The sequence below is a fragment of the Merops nubicus genome, unplaced genomic scaffold, assembly GCF_000691845.1.
Source record: "Merops nubicus isolate BGI_N331 unplaced genomic scaffold, ASM69184v1 scaffold3013, whole genome shotgun sequence".
Classification (NCBI taxonomy): domain Eukaryota; kingdom Metazoa; phylum Chordata; class Aves; order Coraciiformes; family Meropidae; genus Merops; species Merops nubicus.
Genome location: NW_008599427.1, coordinates 1 through 19,237, shown reverse-complemented (window position 1 = coordinate 19,237; position 19,237 = coordinate 1). Strand labels below are relative to the sequence as shown.

General features: G+C 39.1%; 1 protein-coding gene across 1 annotated transcript; it reads right to left on the bottom strand.

Annotated features, from left to right (window-relative positions):
* Window positions 1-136: 136 nt before the first annotated feature.
* Window positions 137-13,815, bottom strand: LOC103770116 (syntaxin-17-like; the record flags this gene model as incomplete). Its single annotated transcript, XM_008937366.1, has 3 exons — window positions 13,693-13,815; window positions 5,642-5,707; window positions 137-356 (listed from the first exon to the last, which is right to left on the bottom strand). Coding segments are annotated over exons 1-3 (409 nt in total), but the record flags the coding sequence as incomplete, so codon positions are not given.
* Between the last annotated feature and the right edge of the window lie 5,422 nt (window positions 13,816-19,237).

The window sequence follows — 19,237 nt, the reverse complement described above, 5'->3', positions numbered from 1 at the left end:
GGGAAAGAGAACCATTGCTTGATTAACAATTATTTTTCAACTGAAATCTCATTTGTTTACTTCACTTATATCTGGTGAGAGAAGCTGCAGACTGAACACAACAGATGCAATAGATAGAGAAATTAAATTCTACTACCTCCTCCTACAGTTACAGATCTGGTTAAAGAGGCATCCTCCTGTCCTTCAAGCTGCCTTTTAAGTTCTTCTGCAGATTGAGAATGGAGCTGCAGGAATTCTCTTATGGCAAGTGAAGCTTGCTCTTTGACGGGATCGATCATTCTCTGCAGAGCTGGGACGTCTTCCTGTCGGACCCGCACGCAGAGTTTCTCCATCTCCCTCATATTGGCACGGAGTTGCTGTAACAGTTTGAAGAGCTATTTTGTACTTTACTACATAAAAGCACCAGACACCTTCAGTAGTTGGAAAGCAACTATCATTTTTATTGTCTTTAAACAATAAAAAAGCGCAATTTCTAAGTTTTAATAAACTAAGGCCAACAAAACCCTTCAGAAGTCCCACGTTTCAAGCAGTCCCCATGTTCCAGGTCACCTCTCCTCTAGATCCATTCCCTTTTCCAGACTGCAGTTTGACTGCAGCTGGTTCACCTACCAAAGATGACCCCAAATGCTGTAAAAACCCATGCCTCCAATAACGCAGCGAATCCTCCCCTTGGGCCCATCCTGGGTCTCCCAGCCTCTGCTATTTAGTGACCCAGTGCTATTCCCAGTTGGTTTTAATATTTTTTTCACAGCAGAAAGAGAGAATGGATTAACACCACAGTCTGCCTAGAAAAAGAGAAGTTTTCTTCAGTAACACAAACCAGGAACAGGTAATGCCTTAGAAAGGCAGTATTGCTTACCTGGAAAAGCATGAACTAGATGGGACTTATTTTATTTCTATATACTAGTAGAATTATTTTTTTAAACTTTATACTAAAAAAAAAAATAGAACTATAATTAGAGAAGGAATTTAATTTAACAACAAACTGAAGTAATACTGCATGAGCCATATTAAGCAACCAAAGAAAGAACTAGTGATTCATAAAAATCATTTGTCCAATTACTAACAGTATATTCTATTGTATGCTTAAATTAAGAGCAATACTAGCCAATTTAGGCTGCATTATTTAAGGCTAACCCCAGGTAAAACCACTGATCAACATTAAAAAAAAAGGAGATACAAAAAAATAACTCTGTAAGATATTAAGTTGAATTAGAAACATGGTACCAAATAATTTTCCTCATACAATTTCTCATCTTAATCTACCTTGCTGTTCCTGTTCTCTTCCTCCCACAGTCTGCCTGTTAGTACTAAAAAAGGGAGAATGCCATCACTGTCACAGTCCACCACATGCCAAATTTATCAGTTTATAAAATCTCGGAATTTCATTTCAAAGACAATCTAGATTGTCCAGACACAACATTTAATTATCTGTTTTGTGAGAATTATATCGATGCAGAAGACTCAGTGAAGTTGATCCTCCTGTTTTGTTTCAGGAAACAAAATTATTATTATGCTTTTAGAACAGCATAATAAGTTGGTAAAAAAAAACAACTTGCCAAACAAAAACATGTTGTGAAACAATGACAACGGTGAGTTAGGGATGAGCTAATAATGCTTTCAAAGCAGTTTCTTTTTTTGAAAAAAGGAAAGTCTTAACAGCAATATTCAGCAAAGCAATAAACCTTATTCATACAAAAGACTAACAATGCTTCATTTTTGAGCAGGAGTTTTTCAGATGACAGCAAAGAAGGAAATAATGGGATTCCTACTCAACTGTAGGCAAAGGCACCCAGCAAGGTGCAGCACGGTGCCGTGGAGAGAGCCTGGGCTGTGCTGCACGGTGCGCGGCGAAGGACACCCAACACGCCGAGCTAAGGAAAGGAGGCGGGAACAAAAGGCATGAGGGCACCTCACTGCTTCAGTCCTGGCCTAACATGAGGCACCAGGATAAACACCAGGTCTGTGTGGCTCCACCCTGTACAAATGTCACGGGGCTTAGATGGGACCAAAACGCTTGGAAAAGCAGCAGGGACTTGAGGTGCAGGAATATTTCCATGTAACATCTGGTACCTCAACCAGTTATGGAAATATCAGAAGTTCTACCTAGGCCACCAGCAACAGCTACCTGAAAACTGGAGTTTAGGTATCTGCTTCAGCTACATGTCCCTGGCAAAACTAATGTTCCTAGAGCACCCAGAACTCCAGCACTTCACTCTACCCCCACCAGCCTGTACTGCTCCTAACACTACCAGCTAACCAAGTCATGGTGGTCACCCCATTATCACACTCAGTCTCTGCCACCATCATTCCCTTTTTCTTCTTCTTGGTTGTATCATCATTAAATGTGATGTCATATACATTTGCCAATAGTTTAAACTTTTCATGCTGAAATAGTACATGGATGATACAGGATCTGTCATGTCCAACAGATCAGTTCCTTTTTCTCTCTATCTACTGTCTTCCATGTGTAAACTGTCCCTCCATTCTGCATGTTTTATATCAAGAAGTAAATAGTGCCTCAAAACAAACCCACCACCTCAAACCCTCTCAAACATAAATATGATTTTGAAGAAAGTTTTGCAGTAGCTTAGCTGTGCAAATGTAATGGTGTCTTCCCTTCTCTGGACTTTGTTCCAAATAACGTCATAAAGGATATAGGTTACAAATTTCTTGGCATAGGTCAAAGAAACTCTGAGTTTGAAGTTATATTTACCCTGAAGATGGCCACAGGCTGCAATAGTGAGCTGATTTTATATGACCCTTCATTGATACCACAAACAACCTCCTGCAGCAGTAAACTCATCTGCCCTGCTTCTCATGATCTCCTGGTGTATTTGTGCAGTATTCCAGGAAGACACTCAACTTGAAGAAGGCATCATTTAAAAGATGGTACAGAAGACACAAGCCATACAAATAAGCTCTGAAGATTTACGCAAAAGAGAGCTGACTGAAAACTATACCAAAGCCATTTTCAGTTGAAATGGAAATCATAAAAGTGAAAAGGACAAAAAAAAAAAAAAAAAAAAAAAAAAAAAAAAATTAACATTTTTCCAGTAGCTTTCCTGGTTACAGCTAGTGTACATCTGACTAGGTATGTTTTGCAGAACAAAGTCTCCATTTGTGGCATGAACACACTAAAGCTGGATCAACCATGCACAGTATTTGTCCTTTTTTTTTGTTCAGTGCTTTATATCCTCTCTAGTAACTGAGGCATTTTTCTTTTTCTCACTACAACGATGATCGAAGCAGTCCTCAGGTGTTACAACAAAATGCTGCCATTGCACTGAAATCAGCTTCAATCTTGCAATAATGAACAAACTGCATGGCACAGTCAGCATATACGTGGGCAAAGCCTAACAAAACTGCCTATTTATTCAGGCCCCAACATTTTAAGTCTACAGACCGTCCCAAAGAATTAAAATCTGCAAGAGCACATTTGTGAAAACTTAACGTGGTATAGAAGAGAGATTTTCTCAGTATTTTTGAAAGGGTGTCATCATGCCCTATACAAAGATTTCCCTGGTTTCTTCACTTTTCTTTTTAGAACCTTTTGATATGGTATCCAGTCACCAGAAAGAAGACCTATGCATTTAAGCCCATCAATACTTCTATTATAATTTTGACCATCATCAAAAGTACAACAGAAGTAATTATTCTGGGTAAACTGAAAATTCAGAAAAATGGCTAATTATGTGCACATGGATTAAATGTAGAGTGGCTGTGCATATATTTGTCTAAAACCTGTGGCGGATGCCTTGGGTCAATATTGACTTAGGGATTCCTAATGTATTTTTACAACATCTAATTTTGAGAGTAAAGTGTGTGCTGCAGAGAACATTTGGTATCACAATAATTAATGTGAATTCTTCGCAAACAAACAGATCACAAGTCCATTGGTAAACATTTAAACAGCTTACAGCAAACACATTCTACATGTCATACAATTTATTATCAAGCACTCCGGACTCCTAACTATTTAATTAAACCAGAGAGCTAGTCTACTCTTCTTGTATGGACCTAGATACTTATTCTGCTCTCTGGATATCAGAATGTGGACCACTTTAATGTAAAACTTGTATCCAGATCTAAAAATAATACGCATTAAATAAAATAGAAGAAGATTTATTTTGGCTGCAAGTGAAAATGGCAGACTTTAGGTTCAAGACAAATATCAGTGTTTCTAGAGACAAGTATGAGGTTTTGTTACTAAAACACAGTATTTAAAAACATCATCTTCAGTATGATTACTTTTTCTTTAATTATTGATGGATTTGGTCTTGCTAAACAAATGGTACTGATAATAAAAGTGTTCCAAGAGAAGCCTCTCCTACCCCTCAGATGTGAAATAGATTTGAGCAGACATAAGCAAACACATGCTTACTACATCACACATAGAATCAGAATGCCACTGTTTTAATAGGGCTTTGGCCTTTGGAAGACTCTTTAGATATCAAGAATACATTTATATTCGAATTTCAAAAATATTTGCTGAAAAATCAAAAGAAACATTCAAGCCTCCAAATAACAAAAAATTCAAGGGGATTTCATAAGTAACTTCTTATCATCTACACTAAAAAAGCTAATTAACACCTTGCATTCCTTTAAAAAGATAGATACCTCCATAACGCTGCCTACTGTCTACTCTGTTGTTCAATCAGGATTAAGTTCTTCCTTCTGAGGTGTTTTGGTTTTTTTTCCATTTTCAGTCTGGTTTTATTTCCCACAGGAGTCAGTAAGGCATTGCAGCAAACATGGGAATTTACAGTATTAGGATTACAAAATACAGTGATTTAGGTCTGTGCTGCCCTTGCTGGTAAAGCCTGCTTGGCGAGACGCAGTATAGGTCACAGACGGTTTGTTCTAGCAACTAAGTCATGTCCAACCTCTGAACACCACCTATGAAACCAACTCAAGATGCCTCTTCTGATGGCATAGACACCTCTCCCCCCCAGAATTTTGCCAGCACAGTGTATTATAACCAGCAGCTGCCCTATCTGCATCAGCAAACTCTGCAGTGCAGATCTGGTTGTTGTACGTTTCTGTGCTGATGATCTTCGTTGGCTGTGTGGTACTTAGCAGTGTGAAGGCTGACCTCTGACATCAGCTTTTGCATCATTTTCATGAACACATGCCTTTTTTTAGAAACACATGTGAGATTCCCTGTGTGCTGAGTTATGGGTGACTCTGCATAAAGTTACTGAGATGATGCCATGCTGAAAAATCTGTCCATGTGTCTGGTATTTCCTCCTTTGGTGATATTATGCATCTAACAAAAGTTCTGCACACCAAACCAGTAGTCCAGATGTTCTGTGTTTGGTCTGAAACCATGCTTTAAAATTAACAGTATCCCTTATTGCAGTTCCTGTCCTCTAGTTCAGTAACATTAAGAGGATAGTTTGCAAAAGACCACAGCCTCCAAACTTTTGTTTGTTCAAGAATTCTGAAACATTTCTCGCCCTATTTGCCTTACAGGAAACAATTAGGAAATCACTACATTTTAAATGAAGTAAAGCAACACCATGTACTTTTCAAGTCCACCTGTCAAACATATGTCTCTGTAAAGATCCATCCCTGAGGTATCCAGCACTATGTATGTAATTTAATTCCATTAATATCACATTTTTTTAAATATCCTTACCTGAACTGTTCGTCCTGCATTTATGTGCTCTTCGTGTAATCTGTCCCAGAGCCTGCATCTCTGATACTAAAAGAAAGGAAAAATACTCCATATAATTGCTATTTTTACCAACTGGCTATGCAGAAAAAAGGAACCTACAGTAAATAATCACTTTAATTTTCCAAAATTGGCATTAAAGAAGCTGAGTCATAGGCATTTCCGCTGCAAAATTAGAGAGGTAAATGGCAATGTACTTTGTGAATAACTTTGTACAATCCTATTTACTGAATTATGGATGACCATGGTTTCAGCACTGGTGAGACTGCACCTTGAGCACTGTGTCCAGTTTTGGGCACCACAGGGTAAGAAGGACATGGAGGTGCTGGAGCGGGTCCAGAGAAGGGCAATGAGGCTGGTGAGAGGGCTGGAAAACTGCCTTGTGAGGAGCAGCTGAGGGAACGGGGGTTGTTTAGTCTGCAGAAGAGAAGACTGAGAGGAGACCTTATTGCTCTCTACAACTACCTAAAAGGAGGTTGTAGTGAGGCTGGTGTTGGTCTCTTCTCCCAAATTACTGATGACAGGATGAGAGGACATGGCCTCAAGTTGCACCAGGGGAGGTTTCGATTGGAGATTAGGAAGAATTTCTTCCCTGAGAGAGTGGTCAGGCACTGGAACAGGCTGCCCAGGGAGGTGGTGGAGTCATCATCCCTGGAGGTGTTCAGAAAACGAGCAGATGTAGCACTTGAGGCTATGGTCTAGTGGACAGGAAAATGTGGGATGGTGGTTGGACTTGATGATCCTAAAGGTCCTCTCCAACCACAGTTATTCTATTTTTTTATGATTCAGCATCATTTTTTTAACAACAAAGAGATACTGCAGCATTCTGATACTGCTGTGACATACATCACTTTGTGGTCAGTAAAGCAAAGGGCAGAAGGAGGAAAGAGGAATGGAATAGGGGATAAGCAGTACTGGTCACATCAGACAGCAAAGTATCTGGTATTACTTACAAAGAAAAATGCATTCACTATACACTGTCTACACTTAGTTACAAACACAGTTAGGGGAACCATCAGGGCAGACCTGGCACCTGCATGAGGTTCTGCTGACTCCAGGAGGAAACTGTCCACAGAGCCATTCCCACGGGACAGAGACCAGAGTGGTTATTCCATCAGCAGAGAGCAGGTTTTGCAAAAGCACTGCATGTCACAGATATAAACCTTTCCATCATGAAAACACATCAATCCCTGCTACTGGCAGTTGTCATGAATAACACAGAGACTTTATCACAAAAAAAAGAGTAGCAAAATAATAAAAGTAGAAACTGTGACTCCTGGAATATGTGCTGAAGCCATCAAAAAATGCATTTACGATACTAGACAATATTAGAACATTCTTTTTAATTAAGTAATGAGACAAAATATTTACCATGACTTGTGAGGTATTTTTATATAAAGTTTAATTCCTCAATTTTACAATACACTTTGTTCCCAATAAAAAAAACTTTATCTACAGTCCATATCTTTCCTTAGTTTTTTTTTATAATTTTCGAAACCACAGCAATAAGGATCACAAGTTACTCAGCTTCCTAAAATACTACAAGAACTCTGAAGTTACTAATTTTCAGTGTAAAAAGTTCTTTCATGTTAGGATTTTGTAGTGTTATGGAAAAGGAAAAGGTTTAGTGTTCAATTAAATGAGATTAAAGTGATTTTTCCAGGAAACTAGCAACTTCTGCATAAACTATTATGCCATTAGAATTACGGCCATTGTTCTTTCAAATAAAATGGAAAAAAAAAAATCTGTATCAACAGTAGACCTTTCAACTGAGTCATCCCTGAAAGAGCACTGAAACAAGAATTTCTGAAGGAGGAACAGAAGGCGTTTGGGGGAAAATTACCTTTTTTATTTCAACTGACTATACTATATCGTCCACATACCAAATAATAAAATATCCTGTTTTTCTGTTAAAAACAACAAGAAGAATTCCTCAGGAAAACTTTGCTGCTCTTTATCATTTCTACCAGAAATGATACATCATTGATCTGCTTTAGAAGTTTTAATACTTTGCTTCAAACTTCCTAGTATGCTAGTGATGACCTCAAAGAATCTAATGACTTCACACAGAGCAATGACATTCATGTGGTAAGAGAATTCCTCCTTGTTGACTCCCCTTTGTCATCCAACACAAAGTAGGTGGTACTCCTGGGCAGTGTTGACTCTGGGGGACTCCAGGGTAGCAAACCTTGAGAAGAGATTGTAATGACATTATTGGTCATTAACAAATGTATGTAAAACCAAGGGAGGTCCATGAAGTAAAAACACCTATGGAATCCTAACCTGCTAGAGCAGGCCTAGAGAAGGGCCATGAAAATGGTCTGGGGGCTGGAACACCTCTTCTATGAAGGCTGAGAGAGCTGGGGTTGTTCAGCCTGGAGAGAGCTCTGAGGAGACCTTGTGGCCTTCCAGTACAAGAAAAACAGACAGACACCTTTTACTAAGGCCTGTAGTGACAGGACAAGGGGCAACAGTTTTCAACAAAAAGAGGGTAAGTTCACACTGGACATAAGAAAGAAATTTTCCAACTCAAACCACTCTGTAGATCCATGATTCTGTGATATTTAATCACAATTGTGCTATAACCAAATAGACTATATTCCACATACAAAAAAGGTTACTCTTAGACACTCTATTTTCCTCTTTGTCCCATTCTCTTTTGAGAGCTCTCTTTAGGAAGAAAGCTTCATACTTTTGATCCCTTCCATTTCTCCTTGAAAGGACTCAGTGGACATGGAGAGAAGTCAAAGGTTGCCGTATTCTCTGCATTAACTTTTGTAGCACTCGCCAACATTTCTAAAAGCTCTACAATACATGGCTTATGCAAATGTATATACTCTGATGAAGGCTGCATTAAGACTCAGGTATCTCAATTTCTCATTTATGTATCTTCCCATCAAAACAATGGTCCCTAGCCAATGGTAAAAAGTGTTTTGCACAACATCCTTTAACTTTGGTATAGCCACAGGAAATGAAATTAAAACTGAAAGCAATAGAGAAAAGGATGTCACAGCATCTTGTATTATTATTGTTTTGGGTTTTTTTAAATGGTTGTGTAGTTTAGGGCAGCATGCCTAAATCTGCATCCTCCTGTAGTACCATGACAATTGCTTACAGCTAGCAGAGGCTAACAGATAGTTGTGACTCTTTTGGACAAGCATTCATCTTATTCCCTCTTGTGGAGTGAAAGACCATCCAAGCCATAGAATGTACATTAGAAATCAAGAACTCTTTGAAAACATCTAAAGAAAAAACAAAAAAAACCCACAAGTATAGATAACTGATTTCTTAAGAAAGTATTTTTTAAGTCTTCAGAAACTGTCATATGGAATTCAGACTCTCAAATAGCTGAGAAGCAATGACAATGGTTTTATGGTAGCCACTTCCTCTGAAAAGGTGTACTCAAGGTCAAATTTCATTATATATTGATTTTATAGTTTCTTCAAACAGTGATTTAGTAGATTAATTGTTTGGACAATCTCTGGAACCTAAGGTTTAAATCAATATTCATGAAATGAGGTTAGAGATATTGGCTTCATCATAAGTAAATAATGTTGCTGCTCTAAGCAATTTGACATAATTAGTGATTTTTGCTTAAAAGTAGCCTGTAAACTAAACAGGCTCAGATTTTACAAAATTATCCTTTTACCTCTAGGAGTGTTTGGTTTACACGGCTCAAAGTTAATTTTACAAAAAGTATTTCAGAGAAAACCATTTAAGCTGCTGATGCTGACAAGTCATAAAAGTCCAGTAACACATTCATCATGGCTATAATACATGTAAAAGACATAAAATGCAAATTATGCTGGAAGTTTTTCAACTGAACTATGGCTAGTGTTCTGATAATCTAAAACTGCCCAGTGACAGATGTCAAATTCTGATTTGCCATATTTTTATTCTCACCTTTTCATAAATGTATCAATAAACTATGGAACAATTATAGTCATTATAGCCAGAAGTGTATTTAAAAAACAAAACAAAAAATCAAAAAAAAAACACTTTCAAATTTTAAGAACATTCTACCAAGTTGGACTTTTGAAAGAACCTGTCATTTAGGGACTATTTTTATACTTGGATGTGCTACGTCTCATAAAACTTTGTGACTTACATTTTTTGTCAACACACACAAGTTCCAAAGTCTTTGGCAGTGATGAATACCTGCTGGTATAGTTACCAGTCGTTCATTTAAAAGTTTTATCCATCGTTACTTGTTTCTAACAATTCTATTAATAACTAATTCAAACATCAAATCTTCCAGAATTTACACTGTCTAGGGATGCAGAAATCTGTAATAGTGTTCTGAAATCTGAACGACAAATCTGTACCAAACGTTGCTACCAATACTTGCTTTCATAAAAGTGTTGTTCTGGAGGAAGCACAGTTAGCACTTTAAGAACTATTTACTATCATTTAAGGATTTTTCTGGTATGCAAATTTTATTATGGTGACTGAACAGATCATTCACACTGGTAACTCCAAAAATCAACCTGAAAATCTCAAAAAATGTCCAAACCAGAAGCTTTAAATTGCATCAGATGTTTACATTCAAAATACAAAATTCAACTGCTCCTAAAGCCTTTTGGTATCTCAACGCGGTTGCTGAAAGCCACGGCAGAGGCACTGCAGCCTGTACTGCCTATAATCAAACCCCAGCTAAGCATGAGTCTCCCTGACAATGCTTTGAACAAAATGCTAGATCAGAACTAACCTAAAGACTCATTTTATCCTCAGAGCTAATATTTTCTGCATTTTCTTCTAGACACAGAAAACCGTTCTTCCAACGATATCCCTTTCTGTCTGCAGAACAGAAATGCTTGATGTAAATGAATAGCCAATAAAGACTTCAGCTGACCAACACACGGCTGAATTAAGTGGAACGTGTTTCACCCCTTCTCTGATGCCACGACTATACTATCCAGCTAGATACAGTGTAATTATTATTTGTCTAAATACTAAAGAATTTTCAGGAGGATCAACCAGCAAGTGGCTACCACTCCTCACTGACCAGGTTCTGCAAAACACAGCAGTTCCCAAGATCATCTCTCATGCTGGTAAGTACAGCACAGGGCAATAACTCATCATGTCTCTGTTTCCCATTGCAGCACCCAATGCCTTTTGAAGCTTCTTGACAGGGTGTTTACATATCCTGTATGAGGGAGGCTTTACACAGATGGACAACACTCAGCAAAGAATCTCTTTAGCTGTACAAAGTAATACTTTTCCAAAGAAATCAAGCAGCGTAACAGTTATACCCACCCCCTTCATTGTCTCTCCCTCATTACTACCTTACACACACCAAAAGCCTGTCTTTTCCTTCCAAGTGCAACAAAACCACCTGTGTTCGACTAACGTGTCCTGCTAATCACCTCCCATTCTGTCCAGGCAGGTCAGCTCTCAGACTACCTTCTTCCAGTGACCACCCCTTTGTTCCTCTCAGGCAAGGCTGTAGCCTTGTGCCACCCTATCACAGCTATCCCTCTGATGCTCTCCTCTAGGAATTCTGTCTGATTCTGTATGATTCCTCAGCAGCTGCCCTCAGCTAGGTCTGTGACCACTGCTAGGCACAAGCTGTGCGTGCTCAGAGCCCCTGGGGGCTGTACACCTCTCCAGGGCAACTTAACAGCTGGGGCTCCTTGGTCCCCCACCAGCTCACCCGAGTGCAGGCGAATGCTGACTCCTCTGTGCCCTGGCTACCGTGCAACGTAAATTAGCTGTTCTTTGTGGGACAAGCTGGAGAACAGAAAGCTGCTCCTGGCCACTAACGAACAGGGATGCTGCAAACTGGCTGATTCCAAGGAAAAAAAAACTGCTGAATCAGCTGGCATCTAGGTAATGTAATGAATTATACAAATATGGAATAACAAAGAGTAAACACTATGCTGGGACTGAAAAAATAGGGCATCTCATTCAGAAGTTATTGCTTCAGGCAAACATTATACTTACACACTTTTCAGTTTATGAGTATCACAGTTCATATCCTGATTGTATCCTTATTACACACTTACCAGGAAAGAGTCAAATGATTGTCTCCCATCATTAGCCCTAGCAGCCCCAGGTCTTCCTCTATCCCAGTTTTTCTCTCATCTCATAGTCAGTCACCATTTCTGCACTTTCACCTCCCATCCAAGGTACTTCTTCACAAGCTCCCCACACCCAATTCTTTATCCTTTATTTATATGAGGTGAGAAGAGTATGCTCTTGAGGACAGGTAAGGGAAACTCGGAGGAAGAGACAGTCAGGGCACAGAAAAATCATCTCCCTGTTTTCATTCTCAGATTCAGCACCAATCAATTAGCAATTCCAGTAATAAAATCTCCTAATTTCTAAGCACAGGAACATGACTTAGTGTTGTGTAAATCTTTAGCAATCTTCAGCTGGTGAAGTTCAACCAGTACTGAGTACCTGCAAACCAATTTTTTTTTTCAGAATCATGCCTCTTGGCCGAAAACCAGCAGATCTTTAGAGCCTTGGCAAAATGTACAGTCCAAAGACCACCCCACAAAAATAACTCCAGTGTCCTAACGTGTGTCACTGCTTTAAAAAGAAGTTATCACCAAGCTATCAATCACTTACTCTCACTTAAACTAAGCATTTCTTATTAAAAGAAATTACTATCACCTGAACAACACATTATTACCCAACTGTGTTCTCAGAAACAAATACATTTATTTCCATCCCTAAAGTGCTCAAAGCAGAAACCTGCCACAGAAAGTGTCATCCAGAAAGGCACCCACTTGGTAAAGTTACAGTAAAGTTACAGTAAAGTTGTGGTAAAAGTTGTGAACAAATTACAACAGCAAAATGTCAAAAAGTTTCAGCAATACATTATACACACCCTTCAGACCACACCTTTCAGGAAACCAAAATCATGTTCACCAGTTTTCTTCCAGTTTCTTCATCCCCTCTCAGGTGCTAAAAAATGCAGCTGGTTGTCCTACACCATCCAGATTTACATATGCACTTGATTTTATAGATTGTGAATAGGCCTAGTCAAATTAATAAGATGCATGATCTTCCAGAAAAGTGCAGAACCGCACAGAGCTCCGGACACTCACTCTCATTGATTTTTCTGTGTTGGTAAATATAACCTTTTCTACACAAATATGTCTTGTACGGTCATTTCCAAACTTCCAGTACAATGTTGGTGTTATGACTGTGTGTTTTTGACTCACTCGCTCTCTTCCTTTTTTTACTGGTGCCACCTGTTCCAGCAAATCTCTTGCCAACTTCTTCAACAAAACAATTTATCTGTTTCTACAGGATATACTAATAAACAGAGACTGAGAATGTTACAAGGCTGAAATCTGGTCATCTGTGCTGTGAAACTCTTAGAACTGTCTCTGGCTCTCTCACATAAAGAGTTTCTGAGAACAGCTAAGGAATTATGAACACAGAACAGAGGCTATTCCCCACTAGCAATGTGGATGCAGTCACCCTGGTTTGCAGAATATGAGGACTTAATCATATGGACATGGGCCGTTTCATGCCAGACAGCTGTCCTGGGCATGTTTATTTTACCACTACAGACATTGCCACAGTGGATGCAAGAATCCAGCTTCAGTTCCACTGTCAAGTGTGAGCTAATGTCAACAAGACGCACATGAACATGCTACAATTTTGATATAATTCTTTTTCTGTTTACTTAAATAATTTAATCTTTCTCTTCTCTCAAGTCAATTTAAGTATAAAGAAAAATATAGGTATAAACAGCAAGTTACTCAGAACAGTTGGCAACAAACCACTGTGACTTCAAAATAAAGTAAGAATATCAGGATGCTTTCTTTAGAATAAGTTTTGAAAGCAAACCAGCAATGTTCCTCACTCTGACTAATTACTACAAATGCAAAAGCTTTTGTATGCATTGAATTACCAGACAATACAGAAGTTTCATTTTTAATCAAATTTGAATTAAAGCATTTCATAATCAACTTTTCATTGAAATCTCTATATAGTCTTCCAGCGTGATTGTTTCTATACTGTAAAAAGAACTACATTAGTATAAAGCGAGCACTAACCTTCTCAATATTTATTTGGTGTTTTCTTAACCTTTCCAAATCTGTTGGAATTGCCACTTTAATGAATTTCTGGATGGCAGGTTCAATTCGACGGAGTTTAACTTTTTCGTCATCTTCAGACATCCTAAAAGCAGCTTTCAAGTCAACACTTGTCCACTATATCTTCACCAAGGTAGAAACTCCTAAAAACCAAAGAATTACAGGCTTACAAAAATGCAGTAATTTAGAATCACTTTTTAAAAGAAAGCAAAATAAGATATATTGGTCTTTCCAACAATCACATCTATTCCAAAACCACATTTGAGCAGTATCAATTACTTAAAATCTGAATAATGCATTTGCATTTAAATGTATTGCTTCCATTTATTTGCAAGCTTTGGGGATCACTTTTCATAGGTAAAATGTAACACTAACAAAAATAATAGATAAATAATTTGCAGCATAACAATAGATGGAAGCCTTTGAAAAAACCTTCCAATTAGATGCTTTGCTTAATCATAGTTCAAGTTTTGCCAATTTACATTCTGAATCATCTTTAAAATTGTAAAACATGCCCTGAAAAGACACCAAATCAAATTCGTTTTGGAAGTCCCTTTCATAGAAAGATTAAGAGCTGCTGAATGAAGATTTGCACTCCAAATTGCACTTGTTCCCTGCTGGAAATGACAGGCATCACCTAACAAGGGTTTAAAGAGGTTGCTAAAATATCCCCAGGGCCAAGGGGTACATATATGGCCTAAATTCTGTTCCCTGCATATGCACAAAACATAACCTTGGAGTTTCACTTCTCTAAAAGGACACATAGAACTGTATATAACAGCATTTTATCTACAGTGCATATGAGTAATATAAAGAAATTCCATTATGCTGAATGCACACAAGTGGAAAGAAAAGGTTACTGTGAGATAATGTTGTAGTTTTAATGCTGTATAAACAGAGATTATTTAAATGATATTTTCTTTCTGTATACGCCCTTTTTAACAAAAACAAGAAGCTGAAGTTGCATTACAGACACATGTAAGAAAGTTTTGTCACAAGTGTCAGGAAAGAGACACATGCTGACTTGGTTATCTGCAAGTACTCGTATGAAGTGCCGAGGTTAAACCCCCAGCCCTGAATGAGGGTTGGCATATGGATGATGTCCACAGCCAGGCAAAAAAGACCCTCCTGACTGGTTTTCATCCAGGCTCTGGCCAGTCTTGGGTGGGAACTGATGAGGAGATCACCACCAGGTGCCCTCACCTTCCACATGAACCTGGAGTTGGGGCAACCACCTATATAAGAACTGACTCCACTTACATAATGCATGTGCTGTGTGGGGATTCTGGTTACTGAAAGGGTTCCCTGACTCTTCATAGCAAGTGGTGTTCCCAGGATGGTGGAACAAGATCATGAGTCTCTCTCTGTGGAAATTCTACATAAATGGGCTTTTTGTCTGCCCAAATCCACCTACCATGGCATGGTTCCTTGGCTGGCCTGTTCCCTTCTTCACATCCTTCGCAGTGGGTGAGTGCATTGACTTGTTCTTCCCTCTGGCTGTCTGGCACTTTGGATCTCTGGTGTGTGATGTGGGAGTGGAGGGAGGGGTTTGGCTGCTGGTGTGTCCATTAATGATAATGTCGCTCTGTATCAGGCAAGTGGTCAGCAGAAGACCATGCTATGACAGCAACTGCATCAGAAGGCTTTCCCTGATTTTCCTCTTTCAATAATCAAACTCATTCAAAATACTTAAACTAGTATAATCCCCCTGGTACAGGTAAGGCACAGCAGAATGTTAACAGGTTACAAAACTTTCCTATTTTTCATGCAGACAAACATCTTTAACAGTGAAATTAGACACTATTTTTCTTACATCTAACTCCTGTGTGAATGTGTAGAGGGATAATGTTGAGGGGTTTTTGAAACCTGTGACTCCTGCAGGCAGAGAGAACTTGAAGACAGACACCAGTTGATGGCACTCAACTGGGTAATGAACTGCTCAAAGTTCAGTCACAGCCCTCACTTGAAGGCTGCAGGAAGGATACACACCAACCTCATGGAACCACAGCATGGTAGGGGTTGGAAAGGACCTCTGAGGATCACCTGGTCCAACCCCCCTAGTAAAGCAGGTTTGCCTAGAGCAGGTTGCACAGGCTCGAGTTCAGGCAGGTTCTCCCTCACCTTCAAAGGAGCCAAGTGGTAAGCATCTCCCATCAAGCCAGTGAAAAAGCTGAACGCACTTCTGGCAAAAGGAAGCTGAGTTCCTAGAAGAAAATAGTCCCAGATTACTCACCTTTTCCAACACAGCTGCAAATCAAACAATGTGCTTTTCTGAAGAACAGAATGCTAACAGAAGATTCTTCCCTCTTTATCTATCCCATCCAACAATGAAACTGAAAACTGTGGAAAACCATTTAATGAGAGTAGACCAAGTTAGAAGAAGTCAGTCTTGAAGGTTTCAGTGATACCTTCAGTGATTCCTCTTTCAGAACCTTGGAAGGGAATTGTTTCACCAACTGACTTTGGAGTCATTGCTAAATCATCCCCACCTCCAATTAGAGACACCTATCACGCAGTCTTACAAATTCCTTCTAACCCATGGCATTTAATACTAGTAGTTCTTTGTCCAGATCTTCAAATAAACACGCAGTGGGTGACCTCACACTTTGGAGGATGTAAAAAGAAATCTAATCTTTTTGTGCTGATTTACTCTTTCTGCCATTCTAAAAACAGTAGCTTGAATGCAAGGTGATAAAAAATACATAGATTTTTCTGTTATACCTTAGTCACTACAGTCCCCAACACTCCCAGAATGGATTTTTTTCAATGAGCAAAAGTTAAAAAGCAACATACTCCAAACTGCAGTACCTATTCTTTGAACACACATTTAATTTCCTGACAGCTTGTACGCTAATCCTGGAGTTTATGAGCTAGAATTAATTAAAAATCAGCTCCTTGGAGATATTTAGTAGCCACATCATGTTTTTCTTTAATACTGAATCAAGTTGAAGAATTGATGACACAATTTCTTCAAACTTCTCGCACAACGTGAACTCACAGAAACTCAGAGTCCACTCTGTCTTAGAACAAATACAGCAGAGGGAGACTAATCAAAATCCATCCTAATTTTGTCCTTAACCTTTAATGACATCTGAAGACTGGTAAAAACAAAGACTAACAGTTTAGAATTAACATGACAAATTTTTGTGATGACCATGTTTGTTGCAGATAAAATTTAAAGGAAAATTAAGGTTTCTTGTATGTTATTGGGTTTGTGTTTTCCCAAGCGTAACTTTAACAATTAACTTCTAAAGCTATACTGCCTGCTTTTTGAGTAATCACAGAATAACAGGACAGTTTAGGTTGGGATGGATATTCACACGCCATCTAGCACATGTTCCATCCCATCAAGATCTGCTGAGTAGCAGCTCTGTCTAGTCTATCAACCACTCTTCTCAAGCAAGTAAAAAACATTGCTCTCAACTTCAGCTTTTTAAGATAATTTTGTCTCTGTCCTTGGATCTGAACTGCAGTCAGCAGTACACAAACCTGCAGAAGTTCTGAGCCAGAACTCTGCAGAGTTCTAAGAAGTTCCCTCTCTCAGAAGGTGCTGTTCAGACACCACATTGTTGTGTGACAGATCACCTTCCCTTTCTGACCACTTCTGTACAGGACCAGTCATCACTTGAACAGGGGCTTGGACAGTCCCTCCTACAGGCATTTAGCAAGTTCCAAGCACAACGAAATCTCGAGTTCTCTGAGACTGGAATACATGGCTCTGAGTCTCTAAGATAAAACTAAGAAAAAAAAAAAAAAAAAAAGCCCAAGAGAATATATATTGTATCATTAAATCAGTAATTAAAAAGTTAGATAAAACAACTTGTAATTAACTGTCCTTTGTTATATTCTCTGTGCAAGGTATTTTGATAAAGAAATTACAGAATCTTGTATTTTCAAAAGCTGATGCTACAGGGCTGTTAGAGGCTATCTTCTAAGTAAAATGCTTTGTATTAAACATTCAAAGTTCATGCACCAAAATTCAGTTATGTTTCAGTGACAGAAACAATACTTAACCTCGTAATTCTGACACCAGCACAAAATCTCTGCTTACTACGTGTCAGTGCACAGAAAGCAGTCACGTAGTGGCAGTCAATCTAAAGTAAAATTCTTCCTATGTATGGTAGCATATTTGTAATTTGTTATTATAAATTTCAGTAAATACTGTTAATACACATCAGATGCAACACTCATGAACTTCTGTTATACTGCCTAGTGTTCCTCATTCAAATACAGTAGGAAAAATGCATATCAAGTCTGAAGAGTTCAGCTTGCCCAGGGAAATGCAACGTAGCACGTGCATTTGATTTTAATTCTCTTACACTTCAGATAACCATTGCCACTAGAAAAAGTACTTCCAGTGCAGATGCCCATTTTTAAGGGTTGTAGTGCCAAAACCTTTTCCTTTTCTCATTGTAAATAAAGTAAATTAGAATATGGATGCTAGAATACAGACTTACAACAGCTTTCTCACTAAGGTGACCCGAAACACTCCTTAAGACTAGTACTAGCACCAAAACTGCAGTGACAAAGAGTATTTACTATTGCTCACTCGGCTGAGGTCTGTAGTTAGTGAGCAGCATGCTCCTGCGATGGGCTACAGCCAAATTGCACTTTGGGTCTGAATTACATCTTTCTCCTTAGGCTGTAAAAAGAACCTAAAGAAAATAGGTAAGCTGAAATAAGGCACTGTCACCAGCCTCACTGTGTTTGCAAAGTGACAGGGAACTACTCAGCAGGATAAGGAGTTGTGCGTGTGGGATCTACCACAGAATGCCCAGAATTAGAAGCTCTAGGTAACAGGCTGTGGTTCCCAACAGATCTGTGTGCTTGGGGATCTCTCAGCAAAACAAACTTGATCCAGACAAGGCAAGGGTACGTGACTGCCTTTTGAGAAATAAGAGCAGAGGACAGGCATTTTGTATGGGTTTTACATGTTTAAGCCAGCTGCAGAAGGGCAGAAAATACCTAATGACTAGCACATCAAGGTTTTTTGAACAAAGCTGAACTGGTGGAGCAAGTCTGTAGTTGACTGACACCTGTAATAGGGTGCTGCAATGCAGTTCAACCTGAAATCAGAACCCTAATGCTGTTTTTTCCGTACTACTGAACCATGCCTGTGGGCTCACCCCAGTAACCAAAATGTGATGGAGGCCAACCCTCCTGTGCCTCACCCCTGAAAAGCAAGGGGTGCGTGCCCAGAGAAGCATGAGAATAAAGAGAGGTTTGAAGTCTTATGTCAGGGCTTCAGGTGGACTATACTAGTTTCTTTCTCCTGACTTTGTGCTGTTAAAACTTTGGGGAATGCCAAGCTAAATAATTTGTCACACTGAGCTTTTACTCTTCGAAAGAAAAAAAAAATAATAATAATAGCCCATGCTGGTGTGATTTAAGTTGTGCTTTTGCTCAGCTCTCGGCCGTCACGTCAGGCTATGTCCGTCCCTCCCCCGAACTGACCTACGCCCCGGACAACGTCCTCCGGGCCCGGTCAGGACACACGGCCGGGACA